The sequence below is a fragment of the Oncorhynchus tshawytscha genome, linkage group LG03 (assembly GCF_018296145.1).
Source record: "Oncorhynchus tshawytscha isolate Ot180627B linkage group LG03, Otsh_v2.0, whole genome shotgun sequence".
Taxonomy (NCBI): domain Eukaryota; kingdom Metazoa; phylum Chordata; class Actinopteri; order Salmoniformes; family Salmonidae; genus Oncorhynchus; species Oncorhynchus tshawytscha.
Window position 1 is genome coordinate 25,636,859 of NC_056431.1, and position 27,382 is coordinate 25,664,240.

Genomic DNA, 27,382 nt, shown 5'->3' on the forward strand with positions numbered 1-27,382 from the left:
TCCCTTCCCCTCCTCTGGCTCTCTCTACCTCCCCTCCATCTCTGACACTCACACATTAACCCTCTCTTGGTTTCATGGTCTTCATCTCCACAGAGTTCAAGGGCAGCTTGGCCCTGAGGAAATCGGTTAATGGAATCTACGAATCCACACCTATTATCTCAACCCCTCCACTTCTCCCTCTCTTTCTCCCTCAGTCTCTCTCTCTTTCTAGTCAAATGCAGTTGATGTTTTAACCCTTTACAATCGTGGGAATTGGCTTATATGGATAGGGCTAAATTGAAATATTTATTCCAGAACAAATATGAAAACCATATGCATAACCATGGTAGCAATTGAAAGGGAACAGTTTGTAGATAATGGGGAAATTATTAGACCGAAGGTGAGTACGCAACAGTTCAACGGACACAAGACTGAATTGAAACATTACACTGTTGAGTTTATGCGCATTTGACATTTACTGTACTTTTCGCCGGCCGCATTTGTTGATAACGTAATCAGAAAATACTCTAGATACGTTCAGCGTTATAAGATATTCCTGGAAAATGCTCTCCTAGCTGTGCCGTCGAGGAACTAGAGTAAGCACACTTGTGGTTGTTTTGTTTGGAACACAGCCATCACACAATTACTGGTGTTGTTTTTACGCAATCCAAAAACGGTCCATTTTTAAATCGCAATCTGGGTCAGGTGAGCATGATTTGACAGCTTGTTCTATTGCCAACGTGACTTGCTGAGTTTTGTACGATCTTAGTGTTATGCTTTCACAAGGCAATTCAGAGAAACAGATCGTAATTTTGGTGCGCATAGAAAGGAGTCCTGGGTGCATTCAGGTGCGTGTGCCGCAGCAAATGTTTTTAACAATAAACAAACGTAAGCTCATTCGGTTCAGAACAACCCAGGGTATGATGCCATGTCATCTTGTAACTGTACATCAAACAGTGATCAGAAACGTTGACAAGAGTTTCATGGTTTGGAAATGTGAAGTACACATTTGGACTATGACTTCAAAGCTGTATTTATTATCATCCTCAACGTCGCATCTTTCAAAATACATCGAGTCACCGTAAAATGTACAGCATTTCGCTCACTCAGCGGGAGGGCAACTTCGTTTTGTCGAGCGCTGGTGCTCAAGTTCAAAACGGCAGTTAGTCAAAACCCATACAGCGCCGTGACGCGCAGGGCCACAGCTCTAACGTCATGGAGAGCATGTTACTGTACAAGCCTGTTACTGTACAGCCACTACGTTCTAAATCTGCCTTTTTCAACCCGCGAATGGGTATGGGTGTAAAGGGTTAAACAGTTGATCATGCAGGAGGTTTGGAGTTGACCTTTTAACCTTCTACAGGGTTGTGTATGAGAGCTCTTGTGGATGTCGATGTTTAATATGTCATGTTCTTAATGTACATCTGTGTAATGTACGGTATTGACCCAATAAAGGGGATTTCTAAATTCTCTCCCACTTATACCTCTTTCTGACAGAGGGGAGATGCCACTTCAGAGGCACCTCAGCTATGGCAATTTTTTCTTCTTCTTCTATATCTGCAACAAGGGCTTTTTTCCATTCTCACTCCCTCTCCACCATTTTGAATAACTTTTATTCAATTCCTTTTACTTTTCTCCAGCAGGTATGTAACGGTCATTACATAGCAAACACTAAGGCCTACACTGTAACACAAATGGACTGATTGTCAATGGAGGGGGTGGAAAGACACACAATCACACAACACCGTCTCAAAGAGAAAGACTGAGGGAGCGAAAGAGAGCGAGAGAGATGGACAAAAATACCTTCTTTCACAAATGGTCTCAGAGAGAGAGAGAGAGAGAGAGAGAGAGAGAGGGGAAGAGTAAGTGAAAGAGCGTGGGTAGGGATTGAATAGCCTGGTGTAAAAATAGAGAATAGTTTATGGTCTTTTGGGAGAGGGGACTGGTGGCTGGACCGGGACGGTCCACCAAGTAGGACGGGGAGGTTAACAGGACTACCCCGCTGTTCAGCGTGGGTGGTTCAGTCTTTAAATCCATCACAGCAGCTCATCACAGCTCGTCCTTTCCCCCTGTCACCCTGCCCCTCCCTCTACTCCTCGACGACTGGCTTCCGCTTCTACCACTCCGAGCAGGGGCAGCGGTGCCCTCTCTTCCCTCCTCTTTTACTTCTCCTCCTTTCATCACACTCTGTCCATCCGCAGCCCACAGGGCCTCAGCCTCCTCCCTCTCCTGCATGAGGCACAGAAGGTACAATAGTGTGAGGTAAAGTGAGGTTGAATGGACCGTATTCACACCACGGCCGTGATCAGACAAAATCCAGGCTAGAGGGGTAGGAAGCAGAAGTGCTCCTTCAGAATCTAGGGAAAATTGTGCCGGAACTTTCCTCAAGTTCAACCTTAAAATTATAGATCATTAATAAACCGACCAACGGTAAAATAAAAAAAGTGCCTATTGTCACATGTTATTTGACTACCAACCCTAGCTGACGTTGACTTATTCTTCAAAAGCACCATCTAAAACAAAAAGTGAATTACCATAGGGAAAATAGCTTTAAATTATCAGCGCTAGATGTGAAAAATGAGAAAGAAACAACCATTACATTTGCATGCATGTTCTGTTTGTTTGTCTGCAGCTGATCTTGTTGCTCTGTACAGTACGTTGCCATAAACAATAACCTTGCAGTCACTTTTGTAACTTCACCGCTTGTGGTAGAAGTTCACCTTAACCACTGATCTAGGATCAGCTTCGCCTACCTAACCATTAATACAAAACATTAATTTAAAAAAAGAATGGTTAGGGGCAACACTAACCCATTTAAACTTCACTTCCCTACCAAGATGGCTGCCACATTGTGGCTAATGTGGCTCCCACATTACCATCTAGCGAGCAGTCGGTCCTCCCTTAAAAATAAAAAAAACTCTATAGCATTAGCCTGGTCCCAGATCTGTTTGTGCTGTCTTACCAACTCCTATGGTTATTGTCATGCCAAACATATCTGATCTGGGACAGGTTTATATAGAGCAACCAATCCAATAACAGTTCTCACCATATCCCTGTGGTGCTTCTCCTTGGTGAACCAAAGGGCCAGTGCACACCTTCGGCCAGCGGTCACCGCGGTCACACCATGGGGGTTGACAGGACCGGAGGAGAACCCCACCAATCGACCACAGGTGGGTTTCACCCGGGCCTACAGAAAGAAAGAGAGCAAGAGCGTCAGAAAGGGTAGCCTCTATAAGGGCCATGCTAGAATGGATAGAAGAGGCAACATCATCAGAACTTACTAAGTACACACAACACCAACTATTTGTTCTTAATTTAGCGTTAGGGCTAATATTAGGTGTACAGTTACTGAACGGGTTAAGGTTCGAATTGCATACGTTAGAAAGCTGTGCTTCCATCCTTTCTAGCATGGCCAGATAGTGATGACCGGGGCCGGTGGGGCATAGGTCAAAGATCACGTGAAGATCAGCCAGTGTAAAGTGTTCTACTTGAGTTTGAAATGTCAAGTGACTTACTGTGACAGTCTTGGCATCCCTGTCTGTGAAGAAGAGCTCCCCACCGTCAAAGTCATCGTTCAGATAGAGCACAGCGCTGGAATGGAATCAGACATGGTCTTAGTCGGCATTTAACAACAAGTCTAGTCAAAGTTGTCAGTTGCCATTTCTATTGCTTAGTCAACAAATCTAATGGTACTATATAACACACTGTCAGAGGCATGTCACATTATTTCCTCACATCCTCCTGCCTGAAATCAAGAATCTACACTAGGCTGTGGAATGGCACCTGTGTTTGTTTACCTTAGAATGAGGAGACCATCAAACCCTGGTAGTATAAAGATGTCACGCCGTACTGGTTTGAGTTTATTCAGGATGGGAGTGTCTGTTCATGTCATTTATATACACTCCCCTCTGTATGGATTTGGACAGTGAAGCAGTGTTTTTAAATTTGGCTTTGCCCTCCAGCATTTTGGATTGGCGATCAAATGTGTCATATGAGGGCGACTGTACACAATGTCACCTTTCATTTGAGTGTATTTTCATGCATATCTGTTTTACCGTTTAGAAATAAAGGCATTGTATGTATCTAGTCCCCCGATTTGAAGAAGTCATAAGTATTTGGACATACAGTGCATTTGGAAAGTATTCAGACCCCTAAACGTTTTCCACATTTCATTACGTTACAGCCTTATTCTAAAACGGATTAAATAGTTTTTTCCCCCTCGTCCATCTACACACAATACCCCATAATAACAAAGCAAAAACAGGTTCAGACATTTTTGCAAATGTATTAAACATAAAACTGAAATATCACATTTACATAAGCATTTCGACTCTTTACTCAGTACTTTGTTGAAGCACCTTGGGCAGCGATTACAGCCTTGAGTCTTCTTGGGTATGACACTACAAGCTTGGCACACCTGTATTTGGGGAGTTTCTCCCATTCTTCTCTGCAGATCCTCTCAAGCTCTGTCAGGTTGGATGGGGAGTGTCGCTGCACAGCTATTTTCAGGTCTATCCAAAGATGTTCGATTGGGTTCAAGTCCAGGCTCTGTCTGGGAAACTTTTTCTCCCCAATTTTGTGGTATCCAATTGTTTTAGTAGCTACTATCTTGTCTCATCGCTACAACTCCCGTACGGGCTCGGGAGAGACGAAGGTTGAAAGTCATGCGTCCTCCGATACACAACCCAACCAAGCCGCACTGCTTCTTAACACAGCGCGCATCCAACCCGGAAGCCATGACTTTCAACCTTTACATTTAAAAAAAAAAATGCTAACCTCCCCTATTATTGGTAATGGTGAGAGGTTAGCATGTTGTTAGCCTCTGAACGTCATCTCACTCATAATTATTCATTAATGATTTTTCTTATAATCTTGCCACTATCAGGATTAATTAAAGTTTTCAGAAACATCTTATCTACTCACTTAGAAGAAAATAAAACTCCAGTCACCATTCAGTTACTATTGTGCAAAACAGAACGAGTTTGTAAGTGTCACGTGTTTGTTGTCATTGTGTGAAAGAAATGTGGGACCAAATACTAAACGTTTGACTACTCTGATATGCTGTAAGTGAATTTCTACAAATATTTAGGACTTCTTCACACTGAGGGGACAAAATACATAAAGTGCTTTCATGTGTAAATGGTAAAACAGATATGTATGAAAATACCCTCAAATAAAAAGTTACATTCTGTACTGTCGCATCATGAAACATTTGATCTCAAATCCAAACTGATGGAGTATAGAGCCAAATGTACCATTTTAGCTTCACTGTCCAAATACATACACATGGGAGTGTATGTGGTGTTATATACAGTAGCTCAACTACCAAGTCTTGTGTGTTTTTTTATGAGTATTTACATGTCTGTGCATGCACAGTGCAGACATCTGCATGCTTCTGTGTGTGCATGTGTTTTGCCAGTCTTGAGTGTGTGTGTGCGCGCGCGCGCATGTATGAGTGTGTGTGTACCTCAGGTCTCTGTGTGTAAAGGCAGGTGGTTCTCTCCAGCACTGTCTGGTCTCAGGTTCCAGTAGACAGTTGTCCACATGAACAGGGTGAGACAGGTCCAGTCTCCCCTCCTGGTCCCCTGGACAGGACACACAACACAAGAGGGCCATGTTCATTAGGCACCAAATGGAAGAGAAATGGACTGAAATAGGGAGGGACTACCTGGAGTTGTCCAATAAGAAACACTCATTTTAGTTTTCCGTTGCAAAACGTTTTAGACAGTTTTCCCATTGTGTGCCCTAATGAACACAACCCAGGTAACACAAAGGGTGACATAACACAGAGCAGATAAGACACCTGATACAAGTCAGGGGTTAGCTATTGGGTTACACTAGAAATGGGAAAAGCGTGATGAAATCTAGAGGCCTTAACCCTATTTGAATAGGAAAGCTTTGCGCCATTTTGCATTGAGACCCACAAATGTAATACATAATGGAATCAACAGAACAAATGGAAATGAACATGAAATATGAAGACGTAAAACCAAACATTTTTGGAACCATCATTCCAAGAAATAGAGGGCATTGTTTGAGTGGACCATACCTGTGATGGCGCTGCGGCACACTAGATGTGTGTAGGAGAAATGGAGTCCTGAGGGGCTCCTGAAGTAGGAGTGCAAGAGGGTTCTCACCCTCTCCCCCATCTCATGCAGCAGCTTAGCGTCTGATTGGTTCACCATGCCATCCTGAGCCAACTGCAGACCAGAAAAGTGTTCAACTATTCATTAGCTATGTGGCCATGTGAGAGAGAGCGATCGACAGACAGATTTAATCTCCAGATGCATCGTTCTCACCTTGACAGCTCTGAGGACAGTCAGGCCCTCAAACTTCTCATGGGGGGTGTGTGGGGACCGTCGCCCCCGGTAACCGTCCCCAGTGGACGCAGCTGCCTGTCAGAGACAACACAGGAAGTCATCATGGAGGATATGAGCTTATAGCCCTGTTGGAATACTTATGCTATTGCTGAATTCCAAATCCACCCCCTGGCTCATATCCCTAAGAACCATAAAGATCAGGGCCAGAATTCATAAAGTATATCTACACTACCGTTCAAAAGTTTGGGGTCACTTAGAAATGTCCTAGTTTTTGAAAGAAAAGCTCATTTTTTGTCCATTAAAATAACATAAAATTGATCAGAAATACAGTGTAGACATTGTTAATGTTGTAAATTAGCATTTTAGGTGGAAACAGCTGATTCTTAATGGAATATCTACATAGGCGTACAGAGGCCCATTACCAGCAACCATCACCCCTGTGTTCCAATGGCACATTGTGTTAGCTAATCCAAGTTTCTCATTTTAAAAGGATAAGTGATCATTAGAAAACCCGTTTGCAATTATGTTAGCACAGCTGAAAACTGTTGCTCTGATTAAAGAACCAATTCAATTGGCTTTCTTTAGACTAGTTGAGTATCTGGAGCATCAGCATTTGTGGGTTCGATTACAGGCTCAAAATGGCCAGAAACAAAGGCCTTTCTTCTGAAACTCGTCAGTCTATTCTTGTTCTGAGAAATGAAGGCTATTTGATGCGAGAAATTGTCAAGAAACTGAAGATCTTGTACAATGCTGTGTACTACTCCCTTCACAGAACAATGCAAACTGGCTCTAACCAGAATAGAACGAGGAGTGGGAGACCCCGGTGCACAACTGAGCAAGAGGACAAGTACATCAGAGTGTCTAGCTTGAGAAACAGACGCCTCACAAGTCCTCAACTGGCAGCTTTTCAACGTCAACAATGAAGAAGCAACTCCGGGATGCTTGCGTTCTAGGCAGAGTTTCTCTGTCCAGTATCCGCGTTCTTTTGCCCATCTTAATATTTTATTTTTATTGGCCAGTCTGAGATATGGCTTTTTCTTTGCAACTCTGCCTAGAAGGCCAGCATCCCGGAGTTACCTCTTCACTGTTGAAGTTGAGACCGGTGTTTTGCGGGTACTATTTAATGATGCTGCTCTGCTCCAAAACCGCCATAAAAAAGCCAGACTAGTTTGCAACTACACATGGGGACAAAGATGGAACTTTTTGGAGAAATGTCCTCTGGTCTGATGAAACAAAAATAAAACTGTTTGCCATAATGACCATCGTTATGTTTGGAGGAAAAGGGGGGCGCTTGCAAGCCGAAGGTCACCATCCCAACCGTGAAGCACGGGGGTGGCAGCATCATGTTGTGGGGGTGCTATGCTGCAGGAGGGACTGGTGCCTTTCACAAAATAGATGGCATCATGAGGTAGGAAAAGTATGTGGATATATTGAAGCAACATCTCAAGACATCATTCAGGAAGTTAAAGCTTGGTCGCAAATGGGTCTTCCAAATGTACAATGACCCCAAGCATGCTACCAAATACTAATTGAGTGTATGTAAACTTCTGACCCACTGGGAATGTGATGAATAAAATAAAAGCTGAAATAAATCTTTCTCTCTACTATTATTCTGACATTTCACATTCTTAAAATAAAGTGGTGATCCTAACTGACCTAAGACAGGGAATTTTTACTAGGACTAAATGTCAGGAATTGTGGAAAACTGAGTTTAAATGTATTTGGCTAAGGTGTATGTAAACTTCAGACTTCAACTGTATATACATATACAATGTACAGTATATGGCATTTGATTGGCTCGGTGTGATTTTCACTATATTGCAGTTTCAGCTATTATTTCCCATCCAATGGGAAACAGCAAAGGGACAGGGCTCATTAAAAGGGAGTCTGGTTTTCTGAGCAAATGATATGCAAGCTTACGGTCGCTAGGCGCAGTACTGTGTTGCATTCCTTCTGATCTAGAACTCCGTCCAGCACGACGCGATTAGTTCCATTTAAAGAATTGTCGTCCATGCTGATGGTGACACCAACCTGAGGAACGGGACCCCCTGGGGATGGAACAGAACGGAGGTGTGAGTGAGACACAGGAAAAGGGTCCACACACACACATAAACGCAAACACACATTTAAATCAGAGGTATTTATCAGATTAGTGTTTCCCAATCCCGTGACCCGAGCCAATGATGTTTTTTGCCATTACCAATCTGTCAATGTGTGCTTCTCACATGCCAAACACTAATGTTTATCCTTACCTGCGTAGAACCCACTATCATCCATCTCTACCTCTTTCTCTCCCGCCTTCAATTTCTCATTCAGCACTTCCTTTTCTGCTCTGGAAATCAAAAAGGAAATGGCTTTCAACCGCCCAATAGCACTTCAAAGCCTCTCTCTCCACAATCCCGTCCTCTTTTGCATGAACTTTCTCCTTCACTTTTCCTCCTACCTCCATGTGTCTCTCAGCAACTCAGGAACAACCTCCTCTGGAGTCCAGAGATCCTATATCGGAGGACAAAAACACAAAAGGAACAAACTGCTGTATTTTTTTTAATAGCCTTGATATACAGTAGCTACTTTATGGCTCTGAGCCAAACCAGAACCAGCGATAATCAATAAACAAGGTCATCATACCGGATCGGTGAAATTAAAGTTGAGGTTTTCCATTCCGAAGTAGAGTAGCTTTTTCTCCTGCAGTGAGCGGCTCACATACCTGGCTATCTCCTGAGTATATAAAGACAGAGACCGAGGCTTAAATACACCTCAGAGGCTGCTGCCCTATGTACATAGACATGGAATCAATGGTCACTTTAATAATGGAACACTGGTCACTTTAAAAAATAAAAATATATTTTATAAAATATTTACATGTCCCTACACCCGCAATAACATGTTTACTTACGGTTTTACTCATGTCATATGTATATACTGTATTCTAGTCAATTCTTCATTCCATTCTCTTACTTTTAGATTTGTGTGTGTTGTTGTGAATTGTTAAATACTACTGCACTGTTGGAGCTAGGAACTAAAGCATGTCCCTACACCCGCAATAACATCTGCTAAATATGTGTATGCGACCAATATCTATCTATCTATATATACAGTAGGGAGAACAAGTATTTGATACACTGCCGATTTTGCAGGTTTTCCTACATACAAAGCATGTGGAGGTCTGTAACTTTTTATCATAGGTACACTTCAACTGTGAGAGATGGAATCTAAAACAAAAATCCAGAAAATCACATTGTATGATTTTTAAGTAATTAATTTGCATTTTATTGCATGACATAAGTATTTGATCACCTACCAACCAGAAAGAATTCAGGCTCTCACAGACCTGTTAGTTTTTCTTTAAGAAGCCCTCCTGTTCTCCACTCATTCCCTGTATTAACTGCACCTGTTTGACCTCGTTACCTGTATAAAAGACACCTGTCCACACACTCAATCAAACGGACTCCAACCTCTCCACAATGGCCAAGACCAGGGGGCTGTGTAAGGACATCAGGGTTAAAATTGTAGACCTGCACAAGGCTGGGATGGGCTACAGGACAATAGGCAAGCAGCTTGGTGAGAAGGAAACAACTATTGGCGCAATTATTAGAAAATGGAAGAAGTTCAAGATGACGGTCAATCACCCTCTGTCTGGGGCTCATGCAAGATCTCACCTCGTGGGGCATCAATGATCATGAGGAAGGTGAGGGATCAGCAAAGAACTACACGGCATGATCTGGTCAATGACCTGAAGAGAGCTGGGACCACAGTCTCAAAGAAAACCATTAGTAACACACTACACCGTCATGGATTAAAATCCTGCAGCGCACGCAAGGTCCCCTTGCTCAAGCCAGCGCATGTCCAGGCCCGTCTGAAGTTTGCCAATGACCATCTGGATGATCCAGAGGAGAAATGGGAGAAGGTCATGTGGTCTGATGAGACAAAAATTGAGCTTTTTGGTCTAAACTCCACTCGCCGTGTTTGGAGGAAGAAGAAGGATGAGTACAATCCCAAGAATAGCATCCCAACCGTGAAGCATGGAGGTGGAAACATCATTCTTTGTGGATGCTTTTGTGCAAAGGGGACAGGACGACTGCACCGTATTGAGGGGAGGATGGATGGGGCCATGTATCGCGAGATCTTGGCCAACAACCTCCTTCCCTCAGTAAGAGCATTGAAGATGGGTTGTGGCTGGGTCTTCCAGCATGACAACGACCCAAAACACACAGCCAGGGAAACTAAGGAGTGGCTCTGTAAGAAGCATCTCAAGGTCCTGGAGTGGCCTAGCCAGTCTCCAGACCTGAACCCAATAGAAAATCTTTGGAGGGAGCTGAAAGTTCGTATTGCCCAGCGACAGCCCCGAAACCTGAAGGATCTGGAGAAGGTCTGTATGGAGGAGTGGGCAGAAATCCCTGCTGCAGTGTGTGCAAACCTGGTCAAGAACTACAGGAAACGTATGATCTCTATAATTGCAAAAGAAGGTTTCTGTACCAAATATTAAGTTCTGCTTTTCTGATTATCAAATACTTATGTCATGCAATAAAATGCAAATTAATTACTTAAAAATCATACAATGTGATTTTCTGGATTTTTGTTTTAGATTCAGTCTCTCATAGTTGAAGTTTACCTATGATAAAAAATAGACCTCTACATGCTTTGTAAGTAGGAAAACCTGCAAAATCGGCAGTGTATCAAATACTTGTTCTCACCACTATATGTATGTATGTACGTACATATATATACACACACACACACACACACACACACACACACACACACACACACACACACACACACACACATTTTAATTTAATTAAAAGAGTGATGCCTATGGAGAACACCAATATACTGGTCTTCACAGAGTAAGATACAATAATGTATCTATAAAATTTGAGTGTCGTTTATAAAAATGAAACCTCCCTATTGGGCCAGGCTAGGGGTTGTTCATTTTATGCTGAGCACCAGTAGTACCTGGGAGGGCTTTGTCCCATGTGCCTCAGTGTCACCCCCCAGTGTCTCTGTGTAGAGCTCCAGGTTACTGAGGGAGTCTTTGTCTGAGGGGTAGAACAGGAGGAGAGACCGCAGAGAACGCACCGCTCCTCCTAGATCGCCCGCTGCCGGAAATAGGTGAGAGGGAGGGAAATGAGCTTTGGTTGTTCACTAGATATATGTCAACTCCTGTATGAAACACCAGAGCCTTTTTGAAATAATACATTTATTTCAGGTGCCATAGTCAGGCCAGTATCATCAGCTGCAGTAGAAGCAGAGTTACCATCATAATTGTCGTTAGCGTCATCATGTGATCATTACTGTAACTTCAGATATGACCATTCCCCTGTCTAACCTTTGAACTGTGCGATGTGTAGATGCTCCAGCTGTGTGGGTAGGAAGTCCTCCTGGGCTGAAATCCTTCCGGGTCGCGTCGCCACCTGAGTCACACAGGCCTGCTGGCAGGACAGGAGGGAGAGGGAGAGTGCTGGAGGACAGGAGATACAAATCACACGGTAAGGAGAAGGAAAGATGAGAAAAGTAGAGAATAGCATAAGAATAAAAATAGTAGTATCCTATACATGTCAAACTAATTACAATCTTTGCTTTGTTTTGGACCAAACAAATGATGCACTGTGTGACATTATACTGTTTACAGTCAGCTGTCTTGGTAACACTCCCCCTGTAATAAGGCCTTTATAATGCTATATAACACTATCACCGTACAGACATTTTCAGCCTACTAGCAATGAGTGAGCTATAGCCCTGCATAGACAACCAGCTTCATAAACACAAACATGTTTTTCCCGTAACCTGTGTGGTCCAGTGGTTAGTGCCACATGTACAACCCAGCTTCCAATGTCAGCATGGGTTCAAATACGGAACCATGCCCTTCTGACTCACAGTCACTCATACTTTTTCTGTCCTCTTCACTGTCCGATCTCAACAAGGATATATAAAACCCTTAAAATATATACATTTTTAAACAAACAAACATGTTTTTCTCACCTGCAGCCTTTTCAAACACCCCGTCCATTCCGTCCTCTCCTCTGTTCTCAGGGAGCCTCTGTGAGGCGACCTCACACTGCGCCCTGCACTCATCAGTCTGTCTCAGTGTCTCGTTCACACACTCCATCCATTTCTCCACGGCGTGCGTCCAATCAGAGGAGGCCTCAGAGGTGAGGGCAGAGTCATACAGGGCCTGTGGTTAATAGAGGGATGGAGGTTAGGGGTAAGAGGAGGGACGAATGTTAGCTGGAAAGGTTGGCTATAATTGGTAAACATCAAGAACAGTCGTCGATGGCCTATACTCCCAATGGGGATAGTAAGTACGGAAAGCCCGGAGACTTGCTGGAGACGAGCAAAACAAAGCAGTGGAATGAACTGCATTTTTATTTTTTATTTTTTACTGTTAGGCTTTAGTGATATCAAAAGTCCAGTGAAGTCCACATGATCTAGTCTCATTTATAGTACACTCCATTAGTAACATGTTATCAGGAATGCTGTGGGTGCATGCAGAGGTTACTGTGTGAGCCCTAAGGGCTTTTACGATTGGTTAGGTACTTCAGGTGAAGCCCAGAGAGAGGAATTTGAACCCTCAGGCCACACATGGGAATCAAAGAATATTCATGAATTTCGTTGTAAGAAATACTTATTTATGCATCCAATCTACCATTTATTTGACAATTTCTCAGATACACACACAACCCTCCTCCTCTCCCACTCTTTTTTATTACCCAGTGTTTCTCTGTCTCCATCTCTCTATCCTGGAATGCGTCCTCTGTTACTCCCTCCATCCGTCTATACTTCTCAATGTTGTTCCTCATCTCCAGGTGACTGGGGTTGGCCACGAAGAACGTGTGGGCTGCTGACGCTGCCTTCTGTACTTTCCCTAGCTGAGGAAGAAGAGAAGGGGGGGGGAGTTGATAGAGAACGAGGTAAAAGATGAAGAGAGGGAGGAAGAGCAGAAGGCAGGAGAGGAGGGGAAAGAGAGCGAGAACGAGGTAGAAGACGTAGGAGGAGGAGGAGAAAGAGGGGGAGGAGGAAAAAAATAACAGGAGGAGGTAGACGATGACGAAGAAAAGTCAAAAGTCCAGATGAGCTAGAGTGCACGAAACCACAGCTGTAGTTGTAGGATATTGTCGCTACAGTATGTAGTAAAGTGAGCTGGCACATTACATCACATATGCCTTATACCAGTGTAACTAACGACCAGTGGAATAACCTATGTAGTTGCTTTAACATGCAATTAGCTCTTCAGAGCTATAATTCAACCGTCAGCCACACATATGCACAGGAACATAATGAAACAGCAGGTGAGTATGGTAACAGTTACCTTCCAGTAGACCACCTGCAGGAAGTTATAGGGGTTCCGGGTGCTAAACTCGTACTCGATGTCGGCAGACACGGGAAGCTGTCCTGCAGGAGTGACAGCCCGTCCCAAACAGAACCGCACACACTCAGCCCGCCGCTGGACCCAGTCCACTGCCCATAGGTCCCACACATTCCCTTTCTCTGTGTCTGAGGACACACACACACACACACACACACACTACATTACTGGAATGTACCATACCAGGACTGTCTTGCACTCATGACCATAGATAGGGTCATCACTGACTCCTGGGAGGGTCATCACTGACTCCTGGGAGATATCTAGGCCCTAATGCAAGCTATGAATGTAAGTGGCAAACAGAAACTTGTGATTTAATATATTTCATGCATGCACAGAGCACACACAGGTGGAGACAGAGAGACATACTCTCTTTCATACATTCCCTATGAACCCGAACACATACAACACAGTAAACACACACATACCCAGTTTTGGGAGCCTGTCATATCCCGCTGGCACACATTCTTTATGGCACTGCCGTCGGGTACGAAATAGAGCCTCCCGGGTAGACATCGACTTTTCGAGCAGCTCCGCAGCTTTCTCCCACTCCTCGCTAAAGTATGCACGGACCCCGGTATAATACAAAACATCGTAAGAGGTTATGAGTCCGGACGCAGATCCTGCAGAAGACCCGATGCCTGCAACAGAAGAGGTTAAATAGAATAATGAGAAAAGAGAGTGAATAAGAGAGATGTGCAGCGCCACGTAGACAGAGTTGTGATTTGCGCAAAGCGCCATGGTACGCCGTAGTTATTTTTGAGAGGAGAGGGGGAGGGACAGGGCCAGAGGAAAGTAGGGGAAGGCAGGAAAGACGTGGTAGTGATGAGGGGAGGAGAAGTAGTGGGATGGGTGGAGAAAAGGAAAGAGGCAGTACACTTGAAAGTAGATTTGTTGACACAGTTAATAACAGTGTTTGGAAGCACTAAAATAATGCTAAAATAATATTATAGTCTAGCTTAATGTACTTGTCTACAGTCTGTACACACTCATTCATAACACTGTATAGGCTACACAAAACACATTGTTTCCATTCTTCATAGTGGCCTATTCTTTTCATAGCATAATTTCTTAAATCGAACTATTTAGGCTATATAGACCTACTTTACCAAAGTCCCACTAACCAAACATAAATCAAGGCAGGTCTGAACATGCAACATGTAAAATATTTACCCTGTTTGACTACAAAGTCATTTGTTAATCAGCATTAAATGTGGCAGCTGATATGACACATCCAATCCTGTATGTTTTTTCCATAGTCTATTAATTACAATGAATAGACAATTTCATTGCCATATTTGGGGTTTGTGTGAAGTTCTCTTTCCACCCAGGCGGTGGTAGTAGTTAATTTGGTGCTTTAAAAAACCCAGACATCGCCAGTCCTTAAACATGACCGTAATTACTGAAAAGGCTATGCGTGATATAAGCAGATGGTGTCTATTTTGCCTGTGCGTTTTATTGCATGTCTTTGTTAGAAGTTAAATAACGTTTTAATATAAATTTGATTCATTGGTGATCTGAATTCATACTTAATTAATGTTTCTCTTTCAAACACAACATCGCATAATTGTGCGGTAGTTTGTACTCTATATATTACGATTATCACGCTACTGGGAGCGTGCTATGCGCGTTCGGCCTGGCGTCCACACAAACAGGGAGGCGTCAAGCCATTCATTGGGAGGAAGACGGACAAACAGAGAGAGAGGGGAAGAGCAGTACAAACAGACAGTAGTGAAAGCTGTAGAATCAAAAGCTGGGGTCCAAACTCAGAGGAACAAGTGTCCGACTGGAAGGCAGAATTAGTTAGGTTGAGATGGCGGAGGTAAGCGATGTTTTGATGTCGGTTTTGTCTACAATCCGGGTTCCGAGGCCCGGGGACCGTGTCCACAAAGACGAATGCGCCTTGTCATTTTCTTCTCCGGTGAGTAACCATCTTCTCATCTAACGTTATTGGCTTCGAATTACACCTCTTTTATATATGCTTTTTCTTTGGGGATGTTTTTTAATAATTTTATTTGTGTATAACCAGTTATACAGCTGGCTAGGTTGGTAGTTAGCTAGTCATAACAATAGCTAGCTAACGCGTTAACTCGTTAGCTACTGTAGCTACATTGAGAAACGTTAACCAGCAAGCTAACATCTTTAGCATTCAGCTAACATTAGCTAGCTACTGTAACCAGTGGTTGTCTAATCATTTCCGAATATCATCATTTCCAGTTGTCAATGAACTCACAGTAACGATACGTAGTTAGCCAACGTTACCTTTCAAGTTTAACGCTAGTTAGCCAGTTGGCTAACTATAGCTGCCACTTGACGTGTCATTCCAACTGTTTAGCTAACTAAAGTTCACTTGCTAGTTAGCATGCTAGATAATCACACTGTCAGTTGTCACGATGATCTTCAATGCTATGAGTTGGTTGCGTGGAAAACTTCAACTACTGTACGGTTACATCCAATAGGTTGTTGGGTAAACTAGTTACCAAGACAGCCAACGTAATGACTAACCTTAATGTTGTTCTCGCATTATTTTTTAAATAATATATATATATTTTTCAGGAGAGTGAAGGAGGCCTGTATGTGTGCATGAACAGTTTCCTTGGGTTCGGCAGCCAGTATGTGGATAGACACCACACCAGGAGTGGACAGCGGGCTTACCTGCACATCTCCCGGACCCGCAAAGCTCCGGTGAGTTACACACGGTTCCTTCAAACCTTTTACTGATGTCTGGCAGAGTCTAGCCAGCAATAGAGGCACTTGAGGCTGAATAGTGGCCAAACAACAAACACATTGAGTGTCACATTTCAGTTATCAAAATTATTGCTCTCTAGACAGTACAAAAGTAATACACCTTTACACAGTATGACAGGGAAGTGGCAGCATCTAATGACAATGTGCCATCAGGCCAGTTCAGCTGGTTTTAATGGCAGCTACTTCTGTTTGGTTTGCTCAACGTCTCTATAAGAAATGATACACTATGAATGAACCACCTTTCTTGCGGATGGAGACATTCCACAATTCACAAAATCTGAATTGTCATTTTCCCCAGAAGGAAGATGATGAGAACTCTGGATCCGGTGACCCACCCAAGAAAAAGCCCACCCGATTAGCCATAGGTAACAGCAGAGTTAACAGTAACACATTTTCAGACGGGCCTATGGCGGGTGCAAAGAGAACCCCGAAGCAGCCTCCAGGTAGCCTGTGTACCAGTCTGTTTCTACTAACATTCCACTCCTTGTATTCCATGTCATGACGAGCATGTGTTTAGCAGATGACACCGAGTGGAATGATAGCTAAACATACTGGTACACAGGCTAGCCTTCAGGGACGCTGACACCAACATTTTCCGTTCAATCCGGTTGTAGCCAAAACTTTCAGAAATTACTCTGCCATGATAGATCAATGAAACTGATATAATATGTCTATTTACACTCGTCCTCCTCTCTGTCTCAGGGATCGAGGGAGGGTTCAATGTTGAGCAGGAGCAGTATGAGGAGGAAGTAAAGGTTGTCCTCTTCCCTGATAGACAGGAAGTTACATCCGATGACCTCGCCACCATGCCAGATGTTGTGAGAGAGCGGGTGAGACACTTTGTGGGTGAACACTTCAAGTGCTACCTCAACTTTGCTAATTATGTCTTAAGTGTTGTGTGTTTGTCTGTGTTTAGAAAGAGGCCCTATCATTGCCATGGGCATGTAGTTTTGAATCCATTCATAGTAAGTGTATGCATCGGAAACTTTTTTTAAATGGTCAGGGAGATGGAAATTAATTATAATTTTGCAAATTGACCACAGCTAAGCCCAAAATGAGATTGAAAATAATTGAGACACTGTCACTTTTTTGTGGGGAGGATTTAGGAACAGATCTCCTAAAGTAAACTAATTTTATCTGAATTTAGTAGTGGGGGGACCACTAGCGGGATGGTTTTGTCCCGTTGGCAGCCTGTTGTCGACCCCTGCTCTAGGTATTACACTTCATATAGATTGTCCATGCATTCTTGTTGTAACCGCTTATAACCTTCTCTATATCCATTTAGGTATCTCTAGCCATGGCAGGGCTGATGTCTGCAGACTCAGTGTCTCACGCCCTGCAGGTGCAGCAGTGGGACGGCGAGGTGCGGGCGGAGTCCCGGCACGCTGTCGAACTCAAGCAGCTCAACAACGGCACCAAGATCCCTCCCAGGTGAGAGGATTGTTGTTCTGAGCTGGCATTGGCTAGAATATCACGAGCATTCCAGCATTAAAGGAACTCAACAATTTTGCTCCTTTTGCATCATAAATGTCCATTCATTTCATCCTCGACTTGGATCATATACAAGGTCTGATGGTGTAATTAATATATTAAATAATGTATGTCAATATGTAGCCTAAATAAATGTTTTAGTGAATGTTCATTCTCTGTCAATCAATCTCTCATTCTCCCTCTGTCTTCCTCTCCATCATTTGATGATTCTTCCTTTCTCTCTCTGCCTCTCGCCCTCTCCAACTTTCTCCCTTCGCTCCATCCCTGTCTTCCAGTGGTTGGCGGTGTGAGGTGTGTGACCTGCAGGAGAACCTGTGGATGAACCTGTCGGATGGAAGGGTGTTCTGCGGTCGCAGGTATTTCGATGGCTCCGGGGGGAACAACCATGCCCTCCTGCACTTCCAGCAGACGGGACACCCTCTAGCCGTCAAACTGGGTACCATCACCCCCGACGGCGCAGGTGATGGAAACACAATTCGAATACTTGGACACTTGAAACAACACAATTCCGTTTTATTTACCAAGTACTTCTTACTAGTCCCAATATTCCAGCAGTCACAGAATCCATATTGACACCCTTAAATTATTGAAAGGGAATGATTAACAGAACACTGGCAAGGAAAAAGACTCAAAGGAAGTTGTAGCTTGGTTAGAGGCTGTATTCTTTGAGCTTTTGATGTCTGACTTGCTTCTGTGGCCTTTCCAGATGTGTACTCCTATGACGAGGATGATATGGTACTGGATCCAAAGCTCCCCGAACACCTGTCCCACTTTGGCATCGACATGATGACCATGGAAAAGGTACTACTGTCGAAATCAATAAAGATACAGGGTCTCTATGGGCAGGTCCTCTCCTGACTCGTCGTCTTTAGTGACAGATATTTTCTTTCATGAATATGGACTATACTTTTCCGTACTTGCCTTACCTGTGCTTTTAGCGACAAAATGGTGTTCAAAGCTGGCCTGGCCCCATTTTCAATAGCTCATATTTGTGTTATAACAACAAAATTAGAGATCTGACTCTGTGTGATCAGTCCTCTCCATCTGGTTCATCTGTCAGTGTCTTCCCCATTCCTTCCCCGTTTCTCCTCTCTCTCCTCGACACCTGTCTTTCCCTCCCTCCCATGCAGACGGAGCATACGATGACCGAGCTGGAGATAGCGGTGAACCAGCGTGTGGGGGAGTGGGAGGTGATCCAGGAGTCAGGGGCCACCCTGCGGCCTCTGTCGGGCCCCGGCCTCACCGGCATGAAGAACCTGGGCAACAGCTGCTACCTCAACTCGGTCATGCAAGTCCTCTTCACCGTGCCTGACTTCCAGAGCAAGTCAGTAACCGTCTATCACTTCTACCTCTTAGTCTGCGTCCCAGATGCAACCCTATTCCAATTCTACTGTGCTACTTTTGACCAGGGCCCATTGGCCCTGAGATAAAGAGCAATTGAGACGGATTGTAAAAAGAGTGCTTCAAAATACTCACGAAACCTCTGTCGTGTGTGTGTGTGTACCCCGCCTCAGGTACGTCTCCAACATTGACAAGATCTTCAATGAAGCTCCAAGCGACCCCACCCAGGACTTCAAAACCCAAGTGTGAGTTTCCACCAAATGCGTTTTTATTTTTTAGTGTAGCATGCACACACTCACACAAGCTTAACGTTGTTATCCATTTTGCGTCAAACGGCCTGCCCTTTCCCAACAACCTTGAGACTACACACACCTGTGTCTGGAAGTATTACAGTGTCAGTGTTATAACACACACGTGTATTCAAAGCTAGTCACACTGGCATACAAATGTTAATGGCACACACATTGGCACTGTGAGATGCATGTGTTATGTTTGGATGGACAGTAGATCATTGTCTGAAGGCCAGCCTTTCTCCACCAGATGTCACTAACTGTTTACTTATCTGAGAAAAAAACTATCCATTTCTATGGCCAAGACTAGCATTAGATAAGATACGGGGATGGTAATCGTTAGCACTTATTTTTAAGTATTTGGGGGGGATGCAAGCCGGCCCTATCTGCAGACCAAATCTCCTTCAACACTTTTCCCTAATTTATAAGACTGTTTAGTTTAAGAAATAGGATTTGTCCGGGTAGATCAGTAATTCCTGTTTTTATTATCCTCTATTTATAAATCTTAAAACAACTTTATTCCAATGTTGTTTTAGTGTTCAACATCTCTTCCTTATTTCAGAGCAAAGCTGGGCTATGGTCTGTTGTCGGGCGAGTATTCCAAACCAGCCCCTGACCCAGGAGAGGGTTCTGAACCCAGCTCTGAACCCAGAGTAAGTGAATGGAAAGCGCAAGAAGATTGTTAAGAAAAACTTCTGAAGTCAGAATGCTAGCAACCGTAGCACTGGCACCTCAAACACCTGTCTCCAAACATGACAAGGTTTTTCCAGTTGTGTTTACATTGTCTTAATAACCATTTTTTGATTTCCAGGGTGACCAGGTTGGCATAGCAGCGCGTATGTTCAAAGCACTTGTTGGGCGGGGCCACCCGGAGTTCTCCACCAATCGGCAACAAGACGCCCAGGAGTTCTTATTACACTTCATTAATATGGTGGAGGTAAAGTCTTTCCATCTTCTGTCATTGGTTTCCCCCCTCCTGTTGTCCCCCTTTTCTTAGTTTTGTTTTATTAACTACCTCAGAGAAACTGTCGTTCGGGGGTGAACCCATCTGAAGCCTTCCGTTTCCTGGTAGAGGAGAGGATCGTCTGTCAGCAGTCACAGAAAGCAAAGTACACGCAGAGGGTGGACTACATCCTCCAGCTACCTGTGCCCATGGACCAGGCCACCAACACAGGTGAGGGGCTCATGGGAAATGTAGTTTGTTATTGTGTCAATTCCCTTGTTTTTATTGAAGCCTTGTTAAATAAGTCAACCAAAAAGTTTTTATAAGTCAAATATATTCTTCACAAAATAACATTTATTTAAATTGAATACATCAATTATCCCTCCCTCTCTCCATCAGAGGAGCTGCAGGAGGCTGAGCGTCGGCGTGAGGAGGCAGACTCGTCGGGAGCCCCTCCCCCCACGCCGGTGCGCGCCTGTATCCCGTTCACAGCGTGCATGGCGGCTCTCAGCGAACCTGAGACGCTCACAGACTTCTGGAGCTCCGCCGCGCAGGCCAAGACCACCGCCACCAAGTATGACAACGCACAACGATTCACTCAGTCTGTCAATCTATCGATCAGTTTCCCAGTCAAAGTCTTTCCCAACTCCAGTCCACGAGTACCCACAACGGCACACATTTTTGTAATAGCCCCGGACAGGCACGCCTGATTCAACTTGTCATCAAGCCCTCAATGAGTTGAATCAGGTGAGCTTGTCTGGGGGTCCAACAAAAACGTGTGCTGTACTGGGGGACTGGAGTTGGAAAACTCTGAATTGAAACATCCCATCAATGCATTTTCCAAGGGAAAATGTAGTTTCTAATTAGTCTCGCTCCCGCTTCATCCCTCTTTCAGGACCACCCGCTTTGCCTCTTTCCCTGACCACATGGTTATCCAGGTTAAGAAGTTCACTTTTGGACAGGACTGGGTCCCCAAGAAACTAGGTGAGTAGTCTGCTCTGCACACAGTGTAAACAAGGTCGACATGATCTTCTGTATTGAATACCATTTTATTTTCATTTACATACACATGCAACATCTACACCTGTGGGTTATCACAGACGACATCAGTTCAATTCAAGTGGGAAATTCCATTGTAGTTGCTTGACAAGTCCAAGGAACCACACATTTTTAAATTACTTTTCCATTAATGTGAGAACTGAAATGTGGGATGAATGTGGCACAGTTCCTGTCAACTAAATAGATGTTTGTCCCTGCAGACGTGAGCATCGACGTTCCCGACACGCTGGACCTGACTGCGCTCCGTGGGACCGGCCAGCAGCCGGGGGAGGAGCTTCTGCCAGAGGTGGCCCCACCCCCTCTCATGACCCCTGACGTGGAGGTCACAGGTATCCTGGGTTCCCACGGCAACGAGGAGGACGACTCGCTCTACTCCCCACTACTGTGTCAGTCTCTGTCCTTTCTGATCTTTCCTTCCTTCATCCCTTAGTTCCGTCGTCATATTTTCCTTTTCTTCTTTCCCTCTTATGTTTTCTCCATGTTTTTGTGTTTATACCTTTTTGAAATTTGGTTTTGTATTTTCAGTGAGGTGATGTGAGTTATCATTTCAATCCCAAGAGACTTGGTTTTGCTCTTATTGTCCAGAATGAGTTTAATGTGGTTTGCCAAAGTGCTTTTATTTCGTTGGCTGTCTCCAAATGTCCAGTTTCTCAGCAGTTGTTAGGACCATTCATGACATCCATATTGTTGCTGCCGTCTGTGGAGTGCATCCATATAATTAGCCCCTCTCCCCTCCTCGTGCTCTCGCTCTCTCAGCCCCAGTCCTGGATGACTCTACCGTGTCCCAGTTGTGTGAGATGGGATTCCCACTGGAGGCCTGCAGGAAGGCTGTGTACTATACTGGGAATACTGGAATCGACGCAGCCATGAACTGGGTCATGGGCCACATGGACGACCCAGGTAGGTTCCGGAGGATCAGTTTTGCCAAATATACCGTAAAACACGTGTGTCTGTCATGGAGGGCTATAATTGGGTGGTGTTTGTTGAGAAATGTACACTACCGGTCAAAAAACATTGTAAAATAATAGTGAAGACATCAAAACTATGAAATAACACATATGGAATCATGTCGTAAACAAATCAAAATATATTTTATTTGAGATTCTTCATATAGCCACCCTTTGCCTTGACAGCTTTGCACGCTCTTGGCATTCTCTCAACCAGCTTCACCTGGAATGCTTTTCCAACAGTCTTGAAGGAGTTTTCCTTCAATCTGCGGTCTGACTCATCCGAAACTATCTCAATTTGGTTGAGGTCGGGTGATTGTCGATGCCAGGTCATCTGGTGCAGCACTCCATCACTCTACATCTTGGTCAAATAGCCCTTACACAGCCTGGAGGTGTGTTGGGTCGTTGTCCTGTTGAAAAACAAATTATAGTCCTACTAAGCGCAAACCAGGTGGGACGACGTATCGTTGCAGGATGCTGTGGTAGCCATGCTGGTTAGGTGTGCCTTGAATTCTAAATAAATCACTGACAGTGTCACCAGCAAAGCACCATAACACCTCCATGCTTTACTGTGGGAACCACACATGCGGAGATCATCAGTTCACCCAAACCGCGTGTAAATAGGGGTGCCAGGTAGGTTGTGCCTACCAGGGAAAATATTGATTTCTCCTTTTGGTTTGGGAGGGAATGAGTCCCATCTGGTCCGTCAAGTCTACACCAATACAAAGGACTCATGTAAAAGTCAGGATGGACATACACTTTTCATAAACCCTTAAAACATTAGAAATAGCTTCAAAACAGCTGTATTCTTTTGCGTGGGTTGTATTACCAACATAAATGTTCACACACATAATAAAACAAACAACGAGCTCTGGTTCCTCAAAAGTCCAGTACCTCGGGCCTACAAGAGTCCAGCCCGGTAAAGGAGTTCAGGGAACTCAAGTGACCTTAGTCACGCAATGTTTGTCCATTCATAAAAGTGTAGAGTAAACCCAGTCTCAATCATCCAATCAATAACTATTTTACCACACAACCATAAAGAATATCAATTCTCAATAAGTCTTCAACTACAACTGACCACATAAATCATCACGGTATACATCACACTAAAACAAATTAAATACCGTATGCAATATAGTTGTAGTCAGTCAGTCGGACAATCCAATCCGTCAACAGATCTCCAGCTGAGAAAGGCCACGACGAAACAGCTGAGACCAACTGAGATGTGTAGTCCAAAGGAAGAAATGAGTGGATCCGGGTTAAAGTTGAGACAAGGCTACAAAGCACTTTTTAAATACAACAAAACAAACGGAGTAAAGAAGCTTCGGAACTGAGGGTTGAACACATTCGCATCACCATCACAACCCCACTTTTGCGCAGCTGATGCTGGCTATTTAATTGGGAATTAAAGGGGAAGCGCCCTATTGGAAGTAGAAACACTGAGATGGTTCAGACAAATTCAGGGCCATCTCACAAAGACACGGCGGTTTGAACCAAAAATCTCAAACTTGGACTCCAGACCAAAAGACACATTTCCACCAGTCTAATGTCCATTGCTTGTGTTTCTTGGCCCAAGGAAGTCTCTTCTTCTTATTGATGTCCTTTAGTAGTGGGTTCTTTGCAGCACTTTGACCATGAAGGCCAGATTCACACAGTCTCCTCTGATCAGTTGATGTTGAGATGTGTCTCTTACTTGAACTCTGTGAAGCATTTATTTGGACTGCAATTTCTGAGGCTGGTAATTCGAATGAACTTACCCTCTGAAGCAGAGTTAACTCTGGGTCTTCCTTTCCTGTGGCGGTCCTCATGAGAGCCAGATTCATCATAGCCCTTGATGGTTTTTGCGACTGCACTTTGACGAAACTTTCAAAGTTCTTGAAATGTTCCTTATTGACTGACCTTCATGTCTGAAAGTAATGATGGACTGTCGTTTCTCTTTGCTTATTTGAGCTGTTCTTGCCATAATATGGACTTGATCTTTTACCAAATAGGGCTATTCGCTTGCTATTTGAAGAATCTCAAATATAAAATATATTTTTGATTTGTTGAACACTTTATTTATTTTTTTGGTTACTACATGATTCCGTATATGTTATTTCATAGTTTGATGTCTTTACTATTCTACAATGTAGAAAATAGCAAAAATAAAGAAAAAACCCTTGGAATGAGTAGGTGTTATAAAGCATAAATTAAATGGTATGGACTGTCATGTGTTTGAATGTGAAGTAGAACCAGTTCATAATTTCCAGCAACGTTGTTACTCATGTTTTACAATGGTAATTTCACGACAGCATGTAATTGATTTCATTGTGTACATTGTATTCACGTTCCCTCCCCCTCTGTGATTGGCTGCAGATTTCTCCTCTCCCTTGGTATTGCCGGGCACCAGCTCCGCTCCCGGGACCACGCCCACAGAGAGCATTTCTGAAGAGCACCTAGCAACAATCGTCTCCATGGGCTTCAGCCGAGACCAGGCCACGCGAGCACTGAGGGCCACGGTGAGACGGTGTTTCCCTTACCATTACTATGAATTTAATAAACTCCCCTTCACTACTGCTGTAGTGACCGAATTCCTTGATGTTGGTTTAAAAAATAATACAAAAACTGCAGAGATTTCGCACATGCTCAGTGGCTGTATTCACCTTGTGGAATTTACAGCTATGATTAGACCTTTGGCACAATATACTCTATTCTAGCACACAGTTGAAGTTCACACATACATTCTTCATTTGTGCTGCTGGTCAGGTCTCCAACCTTAAACCAAGTGGTCTCTCCTATCCCTCTCCTCTTCCAGAGTAACGTCCTAGAGCGTGCCGTGGACTGGATCTTCTCCCACCTGGATGATCTAGAGTCCATGGAGGTTTCGGAGGGGGGCCGCTCGGCCGCCGAGAGCGAGGGGTCCAGGGAGCCCCCTCCTGGGCCTAAAGTCCGAGACGGACCCGGCAGTAAGTCAACAGCGAGAGGAAGGGAGTGGGTTAAGTTTGAATTGGACATTTGAACATATTTTAATATTCTCTTCAAAGCACCTATGTACGCACTCCCGGAAAACAAAGAATATACTTAATTTTTTTCCACCTCAACATTTATTAGTTAATGATTTACTCTTTGTGGAAAGCATATTACATGTATTTTGACAATGCGCACAGACTCCAAATTGTTGTCTGTCCATGTCTTTCAATTTGAAAAACCCCCTGTATTCAAGTTTATGTCAAATTGCAGTATAGATTCACTCTCACTGATGTCTCTACTATGTACATCTTCCATTTTCTCCTCTATCCTCCTCTCCCTCTCTTCCAGAGTATGAACTGTTTGCCTTCATCAGTCACATGGGCACGAGCACTATGTGTGGCCACTACGTCTGCCACATCAAGAAGGACCAACAGTAAGCGCCATTCTGTCTCCATTTCATATGGAAGAAACCACTCCTTTTATAAATGAATGTCATTCTACTTAATGCCCACTTCTGTGGTGTTGCTGATGAGATTCTGTGGTTATAACAATCTATACAAAGCTTTAAAGTGCTTTTTTCTTGTGTTCTCATGTCTTTTTTTCTCTCTCTCACTCTCTCTGTCTCTCTCTCTCTTCTCTCTCTCAGGTGGGTTATCTTTAACGATCAGAAAGTGTGTGCCTCAGAGAAGCCACCCAAGGACCTGGGTTACCTCTACTTCTACCGGAGAGTCACCGAGTGAACGGAGGGGGGCAGAGTTTCACTTAGGGAGGGGAAGAGGGTCGCCAACATGCACATATACACACTGTCACACACTGAGCTACTAAGAATGCTCTGACACACGCTTCTGAACTGACAAATGTAGGGTTTAAATAAATACACTTTTCCCACAGCTATGTACGCAGACACAGGCAAGTGGAATGGATGGGGTGTTTTAAAGGAGAAGTTTTTTTCCCCCATTTTTTTTTTCCCCCCCTCCACTTTTTACAAACACAGTAGTGTTGGTGGAAGGCTGCTGGTGTATTCACCCCTTCTAAGTCTATACTCATCTTGCAACTGACACCAATCAACTCGTGATAGATACTGGTAATCATTATACAGTGTCTATGGCAACAATGTTCCCATCCCACCCCCCCTTCCCTGAACAACATGCCACTTATTGACTAGCATCCGTTGTATTGTTATTGCTTCTTAAGCCAAGCACTGCCTCCCTTCTCTCCCCCTTCTGTGTTCCAACATGGCATTTTCATAAGTTTGGCATCCACAGTAATAGAGAGGAAAAAGTTAATAAAATACAAAAAAATAAAATTTGTATTTAAAAAAAAAAAAACTAAATAAAGTAAAATAAAAACTAAACGGGTTCTTTCAAGTGTGGTGAGGGTGATATCTGGCTGGTTTTTGTTTTGTTTATTTTGCTCAAATGAATTCCTTTGTTACTTCTGCTCTGACAAATAAAGATGTCTTTGTGCTGCCCCTGCTTGTTGTGTGATTGTCTTGAGATGGATGTGACTAGTGGCCATGCTGCGCTGGGTCCTTATATTCAGGCTCTCGCTGAAGAGACGGGGATACCAGGTTAGTCATGGTGCTCCGCACTGGCATCAGGCCACAGACTCAACATCTTCCAGAGGGCTGTTACATGCCAGTGACACTAGTGAGAGTGCAACCATAGGTCTTGTCTTCATCACAGGGTGGGAGTGGGATCATTGTGGGGGTTAATTGGTTGATATCAGTTACACCTGCCACCATACTACATTTTGGCTCATTTTATGTTTGCCACTACTATGCTCTTCTAAGAACTAATTTAGTAGTCTTTCTGGTGTGTATATCTTCATGGCCACATGCCTGGAAGACCCAAGACCATCTCATTGAATATCAGTTTTGCCATTCAATTTATTTTGATGATAGGCCAGCAAAAATATAATATCCTACTTTTATTTGGTTTAATAGTGTG

General features: G+C 43.8%; 2 protein-coding genes across 4 annotated transcripts; one reads left to right on the plus strand and one right to left on the minus strand.

The window, feature by feature from the left end:
* Positions 1-1,576: 1,576 nt before the first annotated feature.
* On the minus strand, positions 1,577-14,473 carry LOC112246567 (prolyl 3-hydroxylase 3-like). Its single transcript, XM_024414960.2, has 16 exons — positions 14,094-14,473; positions 13,609-13,793; positions 13,010-13,168; positions 12,282-12,474; positions 11,629-11,760; positions 11,256-11,398; positions 8,928-9,017; positions 8,743-8,795; positions 8,552-8,631; positions 8,220-8,347; positions 6,279-6,374; positions 6,029-6,179; positions 5,447-5,564; positions 3,495-3,570; positions 3,026-3,166; positions 1,577-2,208 (listed from the first exon to the last, which is right to left on the minus strand). The coding sequence occupies exons 1-16, from the start codon at positions 14,404-14,406 to the stop codon at positions 2,029-2,031; spliced, it is 2,238 nt and encodes a 745-aa protein (XP_024270728.1). The 5' UTR covers positions 14,407-14,473; the 3' UTR covers positions 1,577-2,028.
* An 824-nt stretch (positions 14,474-15,297) lies between these two features.
* On the plus strand, positions 15,298-26,904 carry LOC112246544 (ubiquitin carboxyl-terminal hydrolase 5-like). Of its 3 annotated transcripts, none has more exons than XM_042313028.1 (20): positions 15,298-15,586; positions 16,222-16,350; positions 16,715-16,778; positions 17,116-17,243; positions 17,699-17,844; positions 18,180-18,364; positions 18,611-18,705; positions 19,035-19,228; positions 19,419-19,490; positions 20,098-20,188; positions 20,347-20,472; positions 20,556-20,709; positions 20,878-21,052; positions 21,374-21,462; positions 21,738-21,923; positions 22,294-22,437; positions 24,840-24,982; positions 25,279-25,429; positions 25,782-25,866; positions 26,080-26,904. In XM_042313028.1, the coding sequence occupies exons 1-20, from the start codon at positions 15,479-15,481 to the stop codon at positions 26,171-26,173; spliced, it is 2,559 nt and encodes an 852-aa protein (XP_042168962.1). In that variant the 5' UTR covers positions 15,298-15,478; the 3' UTR covers positions 26,174-26,904. The 3 variants fall into 3 exon arrangements, with proteins under 3 accessions (XP_042168962.1, XP_042168952.1, XP_042168967.1); XM_042313018.1 differs by having other exon boundaries at positions 15,300-15,586; positions 16,712-16,778; XM_042313033.1 differs by having other exon boundaries at positions 15,301-15,586; positions 16,712-16,778; positions 21,738-21,866.
* Positions 26,905-27,382: the final 478 nt, after the last annotated feature.